The following is a 20,744-nucleotide window of genomic DNA, read 5'->3' as shown; positions in this document are numbered from 1 at the left end:
TGATAGATAGATAGATAGATAGATAGATAGATAGATAGATAGATGATAGATAGATAGATAGATAGATAGATGATAGATAGATAGATAGATAGATAGATAGATAGATAGATAGATAGATATAGATATAAAATATTGTGGGTGTATGAGTGTATATACGCACACACACACGCGCACACACACACACACACACACACACACGATTAAATTACAGATATGGAGCAGGGCAGAGATAAGGTGGATACGGTGCAAGCACACCAACAGATCCAATCAGGTGCTCCCCGCCAGGGCTTGTGCACCGCACTGACCTCACCCTTTGGCTTCTCTATCCTGGCATTATGTGGAAGAGAAAGGAGGAGCCATAGAGCAATGGTTCTGCTGTGTATCTTGCAACAGCCAGTTAATTTCTCAGCAAATTACCTGTATTTCCCTCAGATCTTTGTCATGAAGGTTTTGAAGGGGATCAATAAAATTCTGTTTCACATCCATGTCCAAAGAATCTTTCACCTCAGAAAGTTCCCTCATTGCTTCCCCAACGTCACCGAGAGCTGGGCCTGAAGAAATGGAAGAAGAGACTACTTTATCTTGACAAAGAAACAAAGACTGTGCTTCCACATCAACATACAGCAGGACAAGTAGTTAGAAGTTCATTACAGAAATAAAATTCTAAGCACGGTTCCTAAGCTCCATAATTTCTCAGGAATCAAAAACACAGGAGGTGAAAACCAGTGTTAGTCATACACAAAACAGACCCACGGAAAGCGCTGGATTTAATCAACTAATTTCAATCGTTCTAATGTACAACTAATGTTGAATATCACTAAAGGCATTTTAGGCAACAGAACATCTAAATCATGGCACGTAAACATGCAACTCCCTCCCAAATGACCTTTGGTTGCCTGCTATATTGGCCTCATTCAGACCCAGCCTGGGGAATACCAGCCATTAATTTGTTTATTTGTAAAAACCATTAGTTTTCCACACTTCTTTCTGAAATCAGGCTCTAGTGCAGCTAAGAAGATTAGAAACAAAAGCTTATAAGCATGGCAGGATGTGAGAAAGCCTATCATCTATCTATCTATATCTATCTATATCTATCTATATCTATCTATATCTATCTATCTATCTATCTATCTATCTATCTATCTATATCTATCTTCTCAAACATGTCTTGGCTACTCTTCGGAAGAATTTACAGAACATTTCTGAATATAAGAGAACATCTTCTTTTACTGCATATAAGAGAACATATTCTTCTGCTCCGGAGAGTCAAAAATTGGCAAACGACCTGAATCAGTTTTATAGCAAAGTCAAGCATTATCAACTAGAGCAATTCACTCGGTGCCAGAGGCACCAACAACCACCTCAACCTGTTCTGAAGACAGTACAGGGACAGAAGGCAAAAGCTCCAGGCTCCTCTTTGCTTGAAATAGTGTTCGGCACACTCCAATCCTCACACAGATATTTAACAGATATTTTGTATAAAGTACGTTTACACTGTGAAATCAGCCATGTAAAATCAGTATGTAAGTACTTTTAAATCTTGTTGTGAGCCACTTTGTGGGGAACCTCTCTCAAAAAGCAGGACATAAATTTGTTTAAATAAATAAAATATGGCATAATCAGGTTTTGCCATTTTTGTGTCACCTCGGGAGGCCTAATCCTGGGAAGGTCTAGCCAGAGGTATCTTACAGTGAGGATAAAAAAAGAATCGCATTACCAAAGTTGCACTCGTCTCCAAGTTCTTTTCCAAACTTCAGCATCGCATCTGCTAACAGGGCCTCCGCCTGTTGGTAACCTGGTCCTTTCTCCTGGCCTCTGATTTTGGACATGGTGTTGAGCATGTTGAGTCTAGCTCTGGAAGCTGCAAGCAAGCAAACCAGCTAATTAGCCCAAGAGAAGGTGACAACACAGGACCAAAGACAGAATAATAATTTTAAAATGAGTTCTCCCAGTGAGTGCTTCAGCCATGGTGAAACTCCATTTCTTCCAAGATTTGCCATTGAAAAGGCATGCATAGTGTGGGTTGTAATCCACTAGGAGCAGTCAAACACAACATTCCTTGTTTTCCTAGAGTTGGACATGCAAGGGGTTGTTTGGTCCAGCCAGTTGAAACTTCTCAGCTAGCAGAAGCACTGAGATTATTCCCCCATTATGGAGTAGATCCACATGTACATATTTGTAACTAAGTCTGCCTTCAGGAATCCAACTGTGAACTGATGTGAGTAAACTTCTTTTATTGACTTTAAGTAAGATTGTCGTCTCTTTATTCTTTTAAGAGGGATTAAAGGGAACTTGCCAGGAACATACAATTCAATGCTGAATTGTATGATACAGTGGTACCTTGGTTTACTAGAATAATCAGTTCCGGAGGTCTGGTTGTAAACTAAAACAGGTTGTAACCCAAGGCGCGCTTTCGCCAATGGGGCCTCCCAAAAAAATGGGCTGTAATCCCCCCAAAATGGGTTGTGATCCAAAAAAAGGGGCACGCACTTCTGGTTTGATGTAGTTGTAATCCAAAACGGTTGCATACCAAGGTACCACTGTAGTGAGAGGCTTACACAAGCCTGCAACCAGCTACCTGCTGTGCATGTTAAAAGGGGAATGTAAACTCTGCTAAGTAAAGAAACTTGCTAGTGCAAGTTAGGAAGGATATTAATAAACAATATATCTTCGCCTGCCTCCCTGAACATTCCCACACACAGCCAGCAGTAAATTTCCTCATGTTTCAGGTGCGCTAGCTAGCAATGGCTACTAACCACAATGGTTATGTTCTGTCTCCACTGTTTGAAGCAGCATACCTCTGAAGAGCAGTTGCTGGGAAACCCAAGTAGGGAGAGTTGCTCTTGAACTCAATTCCAGCTTGCATGTTTCCCGTAGGGATCTGATTGGCTACACTGAGAGCAGAATGTTGAATTTGATGGGCCACTGGCTGATCCATGTTCTTATGCTGTGGGAAAGTGTGAGTGCACCACAGGCAGACTGGATTGCCAGCAGTGCTCCTGCTGGTGCACCCACAAAGGCTCATCCTTGCTGCCGCCCCTCCCTACCCCTCCCTAGTTATGCTAGTGTCAGGAGGGCAGCTCTGCTCTACCACATGTGTTGCTACTGGAAAATAGGAGAGCGAGAGGAGATGGCCATCTTCAAATATCTCAAGGTTTATCACATGGAAGATGGAGCAAGCTTGTTTTCTCCTGCTCTGGAGGGTAGGACCTGAACCATCTGGCTTCAAGTTACAAGAAAGTAAGAGCTGTTCGACAATGGAACAATCTTAGAATCATAGAATCATAGAGTTGGAAGAGACCACAAGGGCCATCCAGTCCAACCCCCTGCGAAGGAGGAAACACCATCAAAGCATCCGGAATTATCTTCTGTAGAAGGTGGCGGACTCTCCTTCCTGGGAGGTTTTTAAGCAGAGGTTGGATGGTCATCTGTCATGGATGCTTCAGCGGAGATTCCTGCATTGCAGGGAGTTGGTCTAGAGGACCCTTGGGGTCCCTTCCAACTCTACAATTCTATGATTCTTCTTTTTTTATTTCTATTAAAGATTTTCCTCATTTACAAAAGCACATGTGTTGTCTCTTTCTTCAGGTTGTGTTTTCTACAGATCAGTTACATTTGTTGTGAGACACTGGTGTCATATGCAGTATAGGGATGGTAAGAAAAGAGGTGGAGACGGGAGAGAGGGGCGGTGGGGCGGTAAAGCTTGTGTTCTTTTACTTAGTGCATGTGTGGGGGTTTTGTGCCAGCGTCGCTTGGGTAGGTTCATCATCATCATCATCATCATTTTTTATTTGTATGCTGCATTTCCACAGCAAAAACAATGCTCAAGGCGGCTTACAATATGAAAAGATTTACATGACCACAAACATAGCAAAGTAGTCATAAAAACAAATAAAACACATTAAGAACTAAATAATAATAATAATAATAATAATAATAATAATAATAATAATAATAATTTATTATTTATACCCCGCCCATCTGGCTGGGCTTCCCCTGCCACTCTGGGCGGCTTCCAACAAACATTAAAATACATCAAATAACCAAACTGAACAATTTCCACACAAAAAATAAAGATACAAAAAGTTAATATCAGTAACAACAGCAAAAACTCCTATCCTAGACAGGTTCTCTTTCTATGATTCTTCTGCCTACATGGGTGACTTGGGCAGCAGGGAAGGAAGACAGCACTGTTTGTTTGCTTCCTTCTTTCCTCTAAAGCAGGCATCCCCAAACTCCGGCCCTCCAGATGTTTTGGACTACAATTCCCATCATCCCTGACCACTGGTCCTGTTAGCTAGGGATCATGGGAGTTGTAAGCCAAAACATCTGGAGGGCCACAGTCTGGGGATGCCTGCTCTAAAGCTCTGTATCAAGTGAGCAGACTGCCTGCTTTCCCGCCCCACCCCCAATGCCTGGCAGCAGACAGTCGTAATGAGCTTAACCCACTCACTCTTTCTACATGGTTCCAAATAAGCTGTGGCTCAAGAGACTTTCTGAGTGCACAAAAGATCCTCATAGCACACCAGTAAAGAGAGGGGCACGGAGATGCGATTCCCTCCCTTAAAATATATGGCAGCTGCTACCGGGAAAGATATGAAGCCACACTCACATGGACTGTAAAGGGACCTGGAGTAATTTATGCACGCGCACAATTCCTCCATTGTGGATGCATGACGCATACATTATGTAGCTGGGTATCTGTCTCAGAGTACAAAACCTATCATAGGAAGCAAACCTCCTTATCTTGGTGACTCATCTATGGAAATGTGTTTTGGCTGTGGTGCCTCTGCAGCACAAATTGCTCAATAACACATAGTGTATGTATTGCAACTGAACCCACAAGATGGCAGGGAAAATCATTAGAATTCTGTTGCTCAGAGTGGGAAACAGAACATTATAATGATACCGGTGGAGTGCAGGATGGCAAGTAATGGTTTGCACCATTGCATTCTGCTGGTGCCGCTGCAAATCCTTTCCGGGCTCACTAAATACTTTCCAGTCCTCTTGAAACCTTGAGCCAGGGAACAACAAAACAGCGAAACTGTTGCACAACCCCACTTGCAGTCTTCAGATGCAGGCTGGATTGGAGATGGTGTCTATTTTCATAAAAGAAGTCTGTCCAAAACCAGACACTCCCAGTGACCCTGGCCCTTTCCACAGGTGCTTAATCTGACTGGAAGTCTGCACCATGAGAGATCCAGATTACACGAAGTGCCCATGTGCGTACACTGTATATGTGCACACGCCCCACTCAATGCGCAAACTAAATGCATGTTGGTAACAATGGAAAAGAACCAACATCACTTGCATAGCCAAGAAATATTTCAAAGTTTGATTTCCACCCATTCCATTTTTACCATACAAAACCAGATGTCAGCACCTTGCAAATAAGAAATATTTTTATTCAATGCACATCAAAGTTCTGGGTCGATGTGCTTAATATTTTCAACCTGTGGTTTGCCCTTTGAATCTAATGTGTTTTCAACAGGACGTCAGAGCTTCTTGCCTCATTTAGCAGCTGGCACAATTCAAGAGCTTTGACTGGAACAGAAGTGGGTGTATTCAGTAGCCTAGGGACACGATGCAGTTAGGCTTCACCTATAAGCACAGCTATTACGCACAGAATGACTCTGCAGACTATAACTAGTGAGACCATACTTTCTCAGGCTTCTTCCACCATGAAGGACAAAAACCATTACTTATTGTTGAGAAGTATTTCCCATCTTCTAAATGCATGTATATGATGAACACAACGTACAATCCACACACACACCAAGAAACCAGACTTGGCATTGTCTCCCTACCACATCTGCACATAGTGATAAACATGCAGTGAGAGATACAGGCAGACCAACAGCACATGCAAGACCCCAAATTCCACAGAGCCTAGGGCTTGCCAATCAGAAGGTCGGTGGTTCGAATCCCCGCGACGGGGTGAGCTCCCATTGCTCAGTCCCTGCTCCTGCCAACCTAGCAGTTCGAAAGCACGTCAAAGTGCAAGTAGATAAATAGGTACTGCTCTGGCGGGAAGGTAAACGGCGTTTCCGTGCGCTGCTCTGGTTCGCCAGAAGCGGCTTAGTCATGCTGGCCACATGACCCAGAAGCTGTACTCTGGCTCCCTCGGTCAATAAAGCGAGATGAGCACCGCAACCCCAGAGTCGTCCGTGACTGGACCTAATGGTCAGGGGTCCCTTTACCTTTACCTTTACTGTTGCGCTCATGACCAGCTTGCAGGCATTTGGTCTGCCATTGTGGGAACAGGAGGCTGGGTTAGACTGGCCATTGGCCTGATCCAGCAGGCTCTTCTTTTGTCTTTATGGCATGCTGAGAAGGTGGACAGGCGTTGACAGTCAGAGTGGGTAATGGCTTGGTTCCCAACATCCTCTCTCCTTATGGAACAGAATTTTGCTGACATGGCAGGACTCCACCACCTCCTCTGTAGCCCTCAAAATCCATCCCCAAGTCTTGGGGAACAGGAAGGCACTGGCACAAGGCACTTAAGGAGGAATAGAGGACTGACAAATATCAGGCTCCTCTTGTTCTACCTGAAGCACTTTCCACTCATACAAGAGCATCTTAAGAACTAAGGCAAAGGGGGTTCAGGATATGACAGTGTCGGGTGTCTCCAACTTTCATTTTCTTTTCACTGTACAATGGAGCCCTGAATGTTGAGATTCTGGTAAACATGAGGAAGTGAGACTTTGCTGAAAAGGGGAAAGCAGAACAGCCTTCTACAGTGGTACCTTGGTTTAAGTACACAATTGGTTCCGGAAGTCTGTACTTAACCTGAAGCGACCTTTCCCACTGAAAGTAATGGAAAGTGGATTAAGTCGTTCCAGACAGGTCCGCGGAGTACTTCAACTGAAAGTACTCAAACCGAAGTGTACTTAAACCGAAGTATGACTGTATGTAGACTAGGATGTTCCTTGCAATGATGTACATTCGAGAAGTATGGCAACAAAGGCTAGTGAATTCCTCACCTTAGCTTCAGTGTCCATGCATCAGCTTTCCTCATTGTAATGACAAAGCTCTTAAAACCATCTATATACATCATACTTTGACAGAGAATATCTCTCCTACACCTCATTTCTTACTCTGTTGTTGTTTTTCGATAAAAGCCCATCTGAAGCAGCATTGGAATAAAGTGAGTGAGCTCTTAATCAACATGCACTCTGATTCCTAGAGAAGCACAATTACCTGGGTTAGGTTGAAGGTATTCTGTTGTCTTGGCCATTATTTCCATCACAGCCCTGCTGGTGACATCCACTTTCTGGAAGAAGAAGAAGAAGAAGAAGAAGAAGAAGAAGAAGAAGAAGAAGAAGAAGAAGAAGAAGAAGAAGAAGAAGAAGAAGAAGAAGAAGAAGAAATAAAAGGGAGAGAAGAAACACCCAATGAGGATGGATAATCCAATACTTTTTTGTTTTCTGTACTTATTCTTCCATCATTCTTTGTTATATGTGGTAGATGACACAAATGTGCTGGTTGTGTCAATAGCAACTACACATTAACAGACCCAAGACACTGCTGTTCTCCCCTAAAACGTTACTGGGTATGTGGCAAAATCCTATACCTGCCATGATAGAAAATCTATAATGCTGCAGACTGCCTCATGCAACAGCCTCCTTAATGAGCCAGAACAGGTACAGAAACCTTGAAGAGACTATAGCAACCATTGGTTCTGATAGCCACTACAGACACCTGGCACAGGTGAGCCCGCTTGCAGATCTCACCTGGCCCCAGTTTCTGGGAGGGCGAGAGCTGCTACTCACTCATCCTCTGGCAGTACCTTGCTTTTTCTTGCAGAGAAGCTCAAGGAAGTCACTCCCTGACTGTTTTCCTTCCTTGTTCTCTCTTTTGTTGCCATCTCCTGCCTGCAGTTGGGAAGGAGAAGAGTAAGGAAAAGCAACCAATGTCAGACAGGACAAGAAAGGAAAACTGGGGAGCAATTGTCTACTTCCATCCTTAAAAATAAAAGCAAGGCACCTATTAGTTGGTTAGTGGGCAGCTGAAGTCCTTTACTCACTGAGAGTACACAGGAAGACAAGGGGGGTCTCCGACTGTGAGTCTCAGGCATCAAAGATGTCAAGACAGAATCATCTACAGGCTCTGTGAGGCTTCTGTGTATGTCATGCCTCACTGAGAGGTGAACATATGACTCAAGCCTTCCTCTCAGAGAAGCTTAGCCTCAATTCACATTCATTCATCCAGTGCTTTATCAGTTGCACTGGCTCCCGGTGGAGTACAGGATCAGGTTTAAGGTGCTGGTTTTGACCTTTAAAACTCTATGTGGCTTGGGACCCTCGTACCTACGGGACCGCCTCTCTTGGTATGCCCCACGGAGGACCTTAAGGTCCACAAACAACAATATTCTGGAGATCCCGAGCCATAAAATGGCTAGATTGGCCTCTACTAGAGCCAGGGCCTTTTCAGTACTGGCCCCAACTTGGTGGAACGCTCTTTCCCAGGAGACCAGGGCCCTGTGGGATTTGTTATCTTTCCGCAGGGCCTGCAAGACAGAGCTGTTCCGTCTGGCCTTTGGGTTAGACTCAGCCTGACCCCTGTGTTTTCCTCCCTCATGGCTTGGATTTATGGACTACTTGAAATGAGGCTGCATTTTAAATTTTAATACTGTATTTTAATCTGTATTTTAATTAATTGTTTTTATGTTTTATTGTAATTCTGTTGGTGTAAGCCGCCCTGAGCCCGGTTTTTGACTGGGGAGGGCGGGGTATAAATAAAAACTTATTATTATTATTATTATTATTATTATTAAGCTATTACCAGTTTTCTGGGCTCTGGGTATTCTCAATATTCCACTCTGAATATTCTACAGCGTATCTCCTAAAATGGAACCATTACTGTAAACATTGCTATAGCAGGGAAACTGAGTCACATTTTGAAGCAGGGGGAGAGTCCTGGAGATTATTCAGCCCCATTCACTGGTATTAAAACACTTGATTAAGTGAATAAGGTTCAATGTGAAGACATTGAAGACATGTGGCACCTTGAGGTGAAGGACAAAATGGTATCCCTTCGCCATTCCACAAATGGAAGCTGATCAGACCTGCAGTGGAATCTTACTTGGAAGCATGGGCAATGAGACAGTGACTCCACAGCACCCATAAGGAGGAGACTGGCTTAGAGGCTGCAGAGCAGGTCGGGCGGCACACACAAAAACTCTGTCTTCCAGCACCTCTGCCTAACTGTTGCATGAGGTGGCCACATCACTCTGCAGAACAGTAGGACCGGCCGTGCTCCCAAACCCAGCAGAACACGGCCAACTTATCAATGGCTTATGCAGAAACCTGAAAATAGTCCTCTTACACTTATTCAGCTACCATCCTTGACCAAATATCTACCCCATTCTTTTCATGTACATCTGCATTGTTATGTACACAACAGATACCTGCTTCTATTGTTAATCTCCTTTTCGTGCCCTCATTTCATTTGTTCACCCACCTGCTTTGTTGTTTATACGACAGTAAGCGCTTTGAGGGCTGGGGAATAATTAAAGTTTATTATGTGTCATTACAATGCTTAGCACAGTGAAGTACTGGCCTAATTGAGGTCTCAGAGCAACATAAAATCAAAAGGCTAGAATAATAAAGGCAGTGAAGGAAGTCTAGGAAGTATCAGATCGAATAGCACCAGGTCTGAAATGCAGATTCTTGAATGCAATGGCGTTTCCATTGATTTATCGCAATTATATCCTGTCCTCCTTCTGCACAGCTCAGAGCGGTCTGCATGTGGTTCTCTGTCACCCATTTTATCCTTACAACAATAACTGATCCCAGGTTCATGGCTGAGTGGAGAATTCTACCATACCGCATTAGCTCTACAAAGAATGAATGGGAACAAAGAGGCAATTTTTGGGTTGCTGCATATTCTTGGCCACTTAACTGTTTCAATTAGGACAAGCACTGCCCTTAATTTAAGAAGTTCAACATTTTCAAAACAAAATAATTAATTTTTTTCCCTTCCAATAGCACCTTAGAGACCAACTATGTCTGTCACTGGTATGAGCTTTCATGTGCATGCACACTTCTTCATTTTCAACATTACTATGAAGCTTCCCAATGGGGCCTTTCCTCCCAATTCAAGGAGCAATTTCCAACAGGAGCACAGCAGGGGTGGAAAGGGTTAAACTCCTCTTCCCTGCCTGCTGAAATTCTGTCAATTATCAGTCATTTGTCCCTCCCCACCTGAAGCTGCTTTTTGCATTCTGAAAATGTGCGCAAGAGATGCAGGCATACATTTAACATCACATCTTTGGGCCTGGAGTAGTGGTTACATTTAGGGTTTTCAGAGCCTCCTCTGTTCTCTTCTGTTTTCAGAGCCTCCTCTGTTCTCTTCTGTCATACATGCAAATCTGTTATGTAGTTTTAAGGAAATAGGGTTTTTTTTAAAAACAAACTATCAAATATTTTCATTCTTTTTTTAAGTGGGACCCAGATGGAGAGATCCAGTACCTCACCAAGGGACATGAAATTATTCCTCTTCCACACCTCTCCCCGGAATATTATCCTTGCCTTCTGCCCCAGAATTTCCTCATATTGCTGCTGTGATGCTATCCTCCCACCATGCATGCTTTGAATGACTGGATGGGGCTAATGACAGGCCCTGGAAGCAGGTCTCCAAAATCACCACCGCAAGACACAGGCAAAACCCGCCTCCTAGTGATCACGAACAAGCAACCCTTTTATTAGGAACAGTTGGTGTCATTCTGCTAGAATAGTGGGACAGCCCCCTTGGTACAGCCCAAGTGCACCTGGCCTGCTTGTTCCTTTGCAGGAGTAAGCATGTATAGATGTCTCATTGCCTTGCCACTTCCTCCTCCCTTCCATGTTTCTGGCACAGGTGTTCATCAGAGCAAACATAGAGCTAGTAATCTTCCTCCACTGCAGTGAACACTCAACAGCCCACCAATCACTAAAATGGCATATAAATCTCCAAAGATTTTAGGTTATCATTCAATTCTCTGGCATTATTCATTTTCCCTACTTGGTCACGGGGCTTAAAGCACAAAGCAAAAGTAGATCAACACAAATTTCATTGGAAGGTAAATAAATGGACGCTGTTGAAGCTGCTGAAAATTGGACTCCAATCTAGATGTTGTCCTTTCACATCAAAAGTAGCACCCAGCCCTTTCAACGGGGCTCAGATCAGCATCATGTTGTGGGTGGGAATGTGTACCAAGAAGCATATTTACATTGGCAACTGGAATGAATATGAAGGAAAGACCAGAAGCCATGCAAAATATTCAACCTCTCCTGCCAGATTGGGGAACTGCTTTCTTAATCCTTTTATCCACCTGTGATATGGCGACATATGACAAGATAAAAGTAATCGTATCTTCCGAATTCAGTGGTAATAAGACACTGGGTGTCTTTTGCATACCTGATTCCCTACACAGTGTGCTAATTGTTTCATCATAACTAGGTCCAACATTTGATTAAAGCCATAAACGTCAATTAGCAGTAGGGGTTTAAAACCTCCATATATGCCCATTCATTTCAATGGTGCTTATCCCTAGGTAGGTACGAGATTTCTGCCTGAATTACTAGCAATGCAATCCTATGCATGCCTGTTCCGAGGTGAAGTCCTTTGGAATTCACTCTGGGGTTAACTCCCAGGTTAAGTAGGTCTTGGTTTTCCTCCTTGTAATGGTTGAAATCCACACTCACCAATGCAGCTCACTGGACCAAGCACAGTCTCTCAGTCTGACCTACCTCACAGGTTTGTTGTGAGGAGGTGGGAAAAATATGGGGGGGGGGTATAAATGTTATTAACAAAAAAAAAATGAAGTCAACTATCGTTCTGAAGAAAGAAGCAGTTGGTTTCCAGATGGAGCACGCACAATTCACAACAAGTACCATCTTAAAAGAGGCACCCTCCCCCGCTAAAATGGTGCCTGTCATTTGTGGCTTTGTAAAAGCTTGTACTTAAAACAAACTTTTCAAAAAATGAAATCTGCCCCTTGAAATCTGCTGCCAGTGCAATCAATTAATCAGAGGCACATTTTTTTTAAAAAAAAACATTCAAAAGGTTTTTAATCAATTGTTCCAAATGATTAATCAACTATACATTTTGGGCCTAATTGCAACGGTGCTTTAATATTTTTTTCCCAAGTAAAACAGGTCAGTGTCTGTGCATATGGTTTGGGCTACTTTAGATCTACACCCACAGGCCTGTTGATAAAGAGAGCTTCCTAAACATCACTTCAAACAGACATGAACCGGGATAAGCTTTGAACTGCAGCATTGCCATGCGAGCTTACTCTTCTGGCTCTCATGTCAAGAGAATTCTTTAGATTCCTTTTATGGTGAAGCATAAACCAGATTTCCTTTCCTCTCTCCAAATGATTTTAATTTCTCCTTGCGCATGCTCAAGCTCCCACAATGTGTGCACAGGTTTGTCCTACTTGGTGACCATATTACTCCTTACTTGCAAAGAGAGCATCAAAACCACATGGTCCTGCTGGGCTGGAAGCAGTAGCCTGCCTAGCAGCATTTTTTGTTTTGTGTTAAGTGAGAACACTTGCCGGAAAAAGATGTCATGGGAAATCTCCAAATGTTTCAACACCGCCCAGCCATACATGAAGAACCCTACATGAATTGAATTAGGATCTGCCCACCTGTTATTTTTTATTTCTTGGTTGAAAATAGAGAGAAGTAAATCAGGCATTGCTCAAATAATATGAAAGATGCAATAGCAGTCTTTCAGACTTACCCTTTCCATTTCCTTGAAATCCTCATCTAGCTTGGTTCCTTCTGCTCCACCAACCTTCTCACTCACTTTCTGCAGACAAAGAAAAGCAAAACAAGATAAATCCAGGTGAAACCGATAAGCCAAAAGGAGCTTTGATATGAGACTTTAATTCCCAGTTTAAACACATTACAAAACATGATAAAGGTAAAGGTAAAGGGACCCCTGACCATTAGGTCCAGTCGTGACCGACTCTGGGGCTGCGCGCTCATCTCGCATTATTGGCCGAGGGAGCCGGCGTATAGCTTCCAGGTCATGTGGCCAGCATGACAAAGCCACTTCTGGCAAACCAGAGCAGCACATGGAAACGCCGTTTACCTTCCCGCTGTAGCGGTACCTATTTATCTACTTGCATTTTGACGTGCTTTCGAACTGCTAGGTTGGCAGGAGCTGGGACCAAGCAACGGGAGCTCACCCCGTCACAGGGATTCGAACCGCCGACCTTCTGATCAGCAAGCCCTAGGCTCAGTGGTTTAACCACAGCGCCAAAGCATACTGACAGCCAGCCTAATAATAAAATAGTCATTATAACAGCAGTCCTCTTCCCCACACTTTCACAGGCCATAGATTATTTAATAGCCACAGGCCTGGGTAAAGAGGGGTGTTTTTGCCTGCCGCCTAAAGACATGTAATGATGGTGCCAGGCAAGCCTCTGTGGGGTGAGCATTCCACAATTGGGGAGCCACCACAGAAAAGGCCCCGTTTTCTTGTTGCCACCCTCCAAACCTCTCTGGGAGGGAGGGACAAAGCGAAGGGCCTCGGGTGAAAAGTGCAGGGTCCAGGTCAGTTCATATATGAGGAGGGATGATCCTTAAGGTATTGAGGTCCTAAGGCTAAGCCATGTAAGGCTTTATAGGTCCACAACAGCACTTTGAATTGCGCCTGGAAACTAACTGGCAGCCAGTACAGTTGTGCCAGGATTGGTGCCAGTGATTGTTCTTAAGCATCATGATTTTGTTTGCAAGCCAGAAATACACTTTTGTCACCATAAGGCTTAACAATCAACAGAGTCAGAATATCTTCCTGTAAAGGATTTATGCAAGGCAAGGAAAGAAGCATTCCGAGACAATAGCTTTAGAGGTTTCAAAAGGTATTCTATGCATGAAATCCACACTCACAATGGATTTCAAGGAAGATTTCCAAAGTGGGTGATAGTGTATACTGGGCTTCTTTTGACAATCTAATTATATCACTCGATGACATGGAGCTGGAACAGAATGGCTCTAAAAGCAGAGAGTCAAGGTGATCTGAATCAGCCCATTTTTGCTGAAGAAGTTGAGACTAAAGTTTTCAAAAACAAAACCAAACCCCCACACACCTTAAAATGGTAAATACTGAATAATGATGGTCTAACTTAAGAGCTTACGGACATTTTGCAGATATCTGAGTCCCTCATCTTTCACTTCTCTTTAATTCTATCCTGGACGGAAGTGTCGTTCCTGCTTCTTGGAAGCAATCCAGACACGTTGTTGTCCCCAAACCAGATGATGACCCTCAATCAATGAACTTGTACAGTCTGTTCACGTTGATAAATCATGATGTATAGATCTTTTTTGGCAGGAACGTTAAGTGAGAAAACCATTTTCTTGATAATGATGACTAACAAGATTTAATCAGTTCCTTCTGAAATGCATAAATAATGGTCTTTATGCCCATCCAGCAATTCAGTCAGGAGGGCATTGAATGTGGTCTATCATAGTGCCCCCAAACAAAACCCTAAATGATTCTAATCCAATTAGACATCTTCAAGCTTTTGAGCAGCTTGAATGGAACTTCCTTCTAAGATTACTAGATCCACAAGGCTTTAGAGACAGTTTGTTTTTAGCAGTTATTGCCCAGCTATATTCACCACAAGTCTGCCTGCACGGGGGAATAAATCAAGGGTGTTCACTATCTGCTATTCTTTCCAAAATAGTTATAGAAACATTTTCAGAATCAGGACGTACTAATCTAAAAGTGAGACATGTTACAGTCAATGGTAAATCTTGTTGGAGTTGATATGCTGCTTCCTTTCAGTAACCTGAGAGATGTCCTGCCAGAAACATACTGAATTGGCTACTGGCTTAGAGATTTATTTGCCAAGTCAGAAACATTGTGCCTAAGCATACAGTATCTCTTAAAACACAGAGAGAGCAACAGGAATGATCAAACCTTAAATTGCAGCTATAAATGTTTAGAACTGACTATTATGATTTGAAACAGCTGAAGAGGCAAAACTTTGACACCTCCCTCCCAATAAAACAAAATATTCAAATTTTGAAACCGTTAAAAATTTTTCTTGGTTACGAAAGATTGCAGTGCTTAAAATGATGGCTATTCCCATGTTTTCTTTCCTGTTTCAAGTGCTACCGGTTTAGTTTGCAGAATGCTTTGCACGTGGAAACTGAAAGTCAAGGTTAAGAGCAGGATTTAGCATCATTATAATGCTTCTCAGTCGAAACAACTATTTGCAATAGCTAGAAATGAAAAATTAAACCTGTGGGTGTCAATTCCAGCTACTTTCCCATGCCAATGAAATGGATTATATTTAACAATATACATAACCCTTCTCTGATTATTATTAATACTACTACTACTACTCAGCCTTGCCCCCTGACATGGACTCAGTGCAGGTTACAGATAAAATAACAACAGCTAAAAATGTAGGAAAAAATGCAATGATTAAAACAAAATCGTTTAAAAATGATTCTATTAAATCTCTGCCTCCCCCCATCTCTCTCTCTCTCTCTCTCTCTCTCTCTCTCTCTCACACACACACACACACACACACACACACACACACACACACAAAATTATAATAAAAACCAGCATGGCACCAGCCCTTTCACTGAAAGCAGCCAGTCCCCCAAAGCCTGTTGGAATAAGAAGGTCTTCACCTCCCAGTGGAAGGACAGCAAGGAGGGAGCCAGTCTGGCTTCTCCAGGGAGAGAGTTCCAAAGTCTGGGAGCAGTCACCAAGAAGGCCCTGCCCCACATCCCTACCAAGCATGTCTGGGAGGGTGGAAAGGCTGAGAGAAGTGCCTCCAACAAACATCTAAGAACCTGGGCAAGTTCATAGGGGGGAATATGGTCTTTCAGATAGCTTGGACCTAAACCATAAAGGGCTTTATAAGTCATAACCAGTGCTTTGAATTGTGCCCGGAAACAGACCTGAATGGAGGATGGAGAGATCTCTGTTGTAGAAATGTCTGATTTTTGCACAGTTCGCATAAACCCTACTGTATAAAGGTAGGAGTTCCTCTATTGTTCCACCCCTTTTTGTGGTCTTTCTGACCAAAAAAGGTTTTCCCATCCCTGTACCATCCCATATCCATATTCATATGCACCCGTCCATTCAGCATCATGTGTTTCTCACTCTTGCAAAGAGAAATACAGAGAGAACAGTGTTAATCCTCTACACTAATGGGTGACATTTGTCACACAATTGCCTAGAATAATTTCTTATTGCTCGGGCTTTATCTCTCATATTGAAATTGAAAAGCTAAATGAGACCACCCGTCAGGTGACAAAAGCTTTGCTTGAAATCGGAGTGTGAGAAATTAAGATGCTGTGAAAATGGGTTATTACGGTCAGGGTTGGCTGGCTGGTGCTTGATGTTAAGCATAATAGTTGCATAAATATCTGGCTTTATTAAATGCCAATCCACATCTTCGCTTTTCTTTGCCTGTTGCAAAGAAGAAGATGCCTTCAATTCCTCTCCAGTCCTGAAGAGCTGCCTTGCTAATATGTGGCAGATGGAGAGGAGGATTCTGTAGTTCTAGATACCAGCACCAGTTTCCCTGGGATGAATTTTTTATTTTTTTAAAAAAATTCATCTTTATTCATTTTTCACATAAAAAGAAACCATACAAAAATACAAAAAGTAAAAAAAACGGAAAAAACACAAAAAGAAAACAGAACAAGACAAAAACGCAGCGAAAAAGAAAAAAAGTTATCTAATAATCTTATATCATCATCATATCATTTGGACTCCCCCGGTTCCCCCCCATTGGTTCCCCATTTCCAAATCCTTATAAAACAGTTTTCACATAATACCAATTATTTTCCAATTAATTAAAATTTCCTCTCTAATTATCTCCTTTCAATTTTATCTATTAACTCAATTTTTTATATACATACATTCTAATTAAATAATTCCCCAACTTAAATTTTCATCAGAAAAGAATTCCCTTTTAATACTTCATTCTTCCCTCCTTCCCCCAGACCCAGGTAACCCAGAAAATCCAGCAAATTCCATAATTCATACCAGTGTCAGACTTTTCCAATCAATCCAGCCTTAAATCACATGAATAAACTGGGATGAATTTAAGGCTGTTTGGATCTGGAGTGTCCCATGTCTGAATAAACATAAACCTCGCGAGATAAATAAATAAAAAATTAAAAATTGTCCAGTAGCACCTTAAAGGTAAAGGTAAAGGGACCCCTGACTGTTAGGTCCAGTTGCGGACGACTCTGGGGTTTCAGCACTCATCTCACAGCTTCTTGTGGGCAGCACAGAGTAGGGGTTGTCTAGTAAGCATCTTTGCATCCCAAGTGGCAGAAAAATAGCTGCCCAGCCCCACTGCAGCCACCCCCAACTGACCAGCATCTTGTTCCCTCTCTTTCCTGTGCTAACCAAGAACAAACCAGGCAAGAATCGTAACGGTTGGCAATCTACTGAAGGGAGAATGGGGGGGGGGGCAGGAAGAGAGAAGAGACAGGAGAAAATTCTGAAAACTAAATGTTCTTTCTTAAACTTGGAGCACAGCCACAGTAACCAGCACTTGATCACATCAGTCCTGAAGCAACATCCTTGACAACTCCAGTGGTTTATTATTTATTTACTTTTTTCAAACACTGTGTTGGTCTAAGTATCTCGACAACTAAAGAGGAGACCGATGAAGGGAGAGGCATTCCAAGGACTTTTAACACATGAAGGTGACTGTAACTAATCTATCGCTACTCCTATGACAAAAGAGGGGATCAAATGTAACGTGGTTTCAGCATCATCCTCTCACCCTAGTTAGAGTACCTGTCCTCAAAGAGCACTTTAAGGGAACATTTTCATTCTTCTTTTAATAATTCCAGGATAGTAGGTAATTGCAAGCTGCTTTTTAAAAATAAATAGATACAGAAATCTGCTTTGTGTTTTGTAAAGATCTTAACTGCACATTCTCTTTCGAATAATTCAGGGTTCTCACATTTATTTGCTGCCTTCTTTTCTGAAGCCATTTCAAATGTTGTTGTTTTTTTAAGTTGTCATTCTAGAATTTTTCACGTGTGCACCTTGAAAAGGTAAAAATATATAATAATATTTATTAAATTTTCTCCTTTTTAAATAGAATCAAAATAAAATTTTATCATCACATACATCTTTGCTCAATGAGAGCATCGACTCCCCCCTCCAATTCCCCAGCTTCCATAAATACTAACATTCATCTTTGTTGTTGTTTAGTAATTTAGTTGTGTCCAACTCTTTGTGATCCCATGGACCAGAGCACGCCAGGCACTCCTGTCTTCCACTGCCTCCCACAGTTTGGTCAGACTCATGTTTGTAGCTTCGAGAACAGTGTCCAACCATCTCGTCCTCTGTCTTCCCCTTCTCCTTGTGCCCTCCATTCATCTTAGCATTTCTCTAATACCCTATTTAGCTTCTTTCTATGCTTATAAATCAATTCAAATATTTGTAAAGAGGTATCTAATCACAACATTACAAAATATTTTAAATCAATCCTGCAAACGTTTTCAAATGTTTACAATGTTCCTTCATATATTGTAAGAATTTACTCCAGCCCTTTTCAAACAGTTCATCACACTGGTTTCGGATTTTCCCTGTCAGCTTCGCCAAATCTGCATATTCAGTCATCTTGGTCTACCATTCTTCCAAAGCTGGAAGTTCCTCCTGCTGCCATTTCTGGGCTAAAAGCGTCCTCGCCACAGTGGTAGCATACTGTACATAAATATATTTAAGTCCTTTTTGGGAATTTCATCTCCTGTTATACCCAATAGAAAAGCCTCTGTTTTTTTTTTTTTACTAAAAGCGTTTTTAAATACCTTTTTCAATTCATTATATATCATATCCCAGTAGGCATTAATCTTAATACATGCGATAGAAATTCCCTTCCTTTTCCTTACATTTCCAGCAAACCTTATCTTGGGTCCTATACATTTTAACAAGGTTAGGCAGTGTCAAATACCACCTATAAATCATCTTCATTAAATTTTCCTTAAGTGCCATACATGCAGTAAAATTAATAGTTTTTGTCCATAATCTTTCCCACATTTCTAATTGAATAGTATAACCAGAAGTGAGAGCTGGACCATAAAGAAGGATGATCGCCGAAGAATTGATGCTTTTGAATTATGGTGCTGGAGGAGACTCTTGAGAGTCCCATGGACTGAAGAAGATCAAACCTATCCATTCTTAAGGAAATTAGCCCTGAGTGCTCACTGGAAGGACAGATCCTGAAGCTGAGGCTCCAATACTTTGGCCACCTCATGAGAAGAGAAGAATCCTTGGAAAAGACCCTGATGTTGGGAAAGATTGAGGGCACTAGGAGAAGGAGACGACAGAGGACGAGATGGTTGGACAGTGTTCTCGAAGCTACAAACATGAGTTTGACCAAACTGCGGGAGGCAGTGGAAGACAGGAGTGCCTGGCGTGCTCTGGTCCATGGGGGTCACGAAGAGTTGGACACGACTAAACGACTAAACAACAACAACAACAATAACCAAAATCTTTAGCCCATTTAATCATAACCGTCTTAACTTCATCATCTTTAGTATGCCATTCTAACAATAGTTTGTACATTTTAACGCAGCAATGATATCTGCATACACCATGCAGGTACACCCACAAAAAGAAAAACCAAAACAAGAAAGAAAACCAGGATGAACTATGACTCCCTGTTATTGCAAGTGCCATGACATTTCCAAGACTGCTATCAAGTAATGTAGGAAACAGGCCGCTGCACAATTAGTCTTACTTGAGCACCCCATCGCCACCAATAACTAAAGAAATGGGAAACTTCTTATCTGCTCTAGATCTGGAGGAGCTTGTGATTTTCCACCACCACAACCAGCACAGATCCACACCAAACATGTAAAGCAGATCCAATGCACATTTCATAGAATCGTAGAGTTGGAAGAGACCACAAGGGCCATCCAGTCCAACCCCCTGCCAAGCAGGAAACACCATCAAAGCATTCCTTACATATAGCCGTCAAGCCTCCACTTAAGACCTCCAAAGAAGGAGACTCCACCACACTTCTTGGCAGCAAATTCCACTGCCGAACAGCTCTTACTGTCAGGAAGTTCTTCCTAATGTTTAGGTGGAATCTTCTTACTTGTAGTTTGAATCCATTGCTCCGTGTCCGCTTCTCTGGAGCAGCAGAAAACAACCTTTCTCCCTCCTCTATATGACATCTTTATATATTTGAACATGGCTATCATATCACCTTTTAATCTTCTCTTCTCCAGGCTAAACATACCCAGCTCCCTAAGCCATTCCTCAGACATCACTTTCCCCCAAGGAATCCTGGTAACTGTAGTTTCACTCTACAGAACTACCCTCACAGAGCTGCTCTGGAGGGTAGGATTCAAACCAATGGCTTGAAGTTACAATAAAAGAGATTCTGACTATACTTCAGGAAGAACTTTCTGACAGTAAGAGACAGTGGAATGGTCTCCCTTGGGAAGTTGTGGACTTTCCTTCCTTGGCCATCTGTCATGGATACTTTTGTTGAGATTCCTGTATTGTCAGGGGTTGGACTAGATGACCATCGGGGTCCCTTCCAACTCTACAATTCTATGATTCTATCATTATCAGCATTCTTGACAAACTACAGTTCCCAGGATTCTAAGGAGGAAGTCATATTTTAAACTGTGCCTTAGATGTGCTTCAAAGATGTGGTATAGATCGGCCCATACCCTCACAAATTAAGTTTCTCTGGTTCAAGACCCCCTGAAGTTAACGTTGGCCCCAAGGAATTCGAGGTT

The 20,744-nt window shown here is 42.3% G+C and overlaps 1 protein-coding gene across 2 annotated transcripts in view; it reads right to left on the bottom strand.

The window, feature by feature from the left end:
- The window catches only part of SH3GL2 (SH3 domain containing GRB2 like 2, endophilin A1), an 88,008-nt gene that overhangs the window by 9,156 nt on the left and 58,108 nt on the right, over positions 1-20,744 (bottom strand). Inside the window, exons 2-5 of one of the 2 annotated variants that reach the window (XM_035140911.3) lie at positions 12,733-12,801; positions 7,201-7,273; positions 1,718-1,861; positions 418-551 (exon numbers count right to left, since the gene is read on the bottom strand). In XM_035140911.3, the coding sequence (XP_034996802.2) occupies positions 418-551; positions 1,718-1,861; positions 7,201-7,273; positions 12,733-12,801 (420 nt within the window). Of the gene's footprint in view, positions 1-417; positions 552-1,717; positions 1,862-7,200; positions 7,274-7,789; positions 7,870-12,732; positions 12,802-20,744 lie in introns of those variants that run through there. The other variant, XM_088658573.1, reaches the window with a different exon arrangement.

Source organism: Zootoca vivipara, chromosome 15 (genome assembly GCF_965207765.1).
Source record: "Zootoca vivipara chromosome 15, rZooViv2.hap1.1, whole genome shotgun sequence".
NCBI lineage: Eukaryota > Metazoa > Chordata > Lepidosauria > Squamata > Lacertidae > Zootoca > Zootoca vivipara.
Note: the sequence above shows the minus strand (reverse complement) of the source record. Positions and strands in the feature narration are given on the sequence as shown.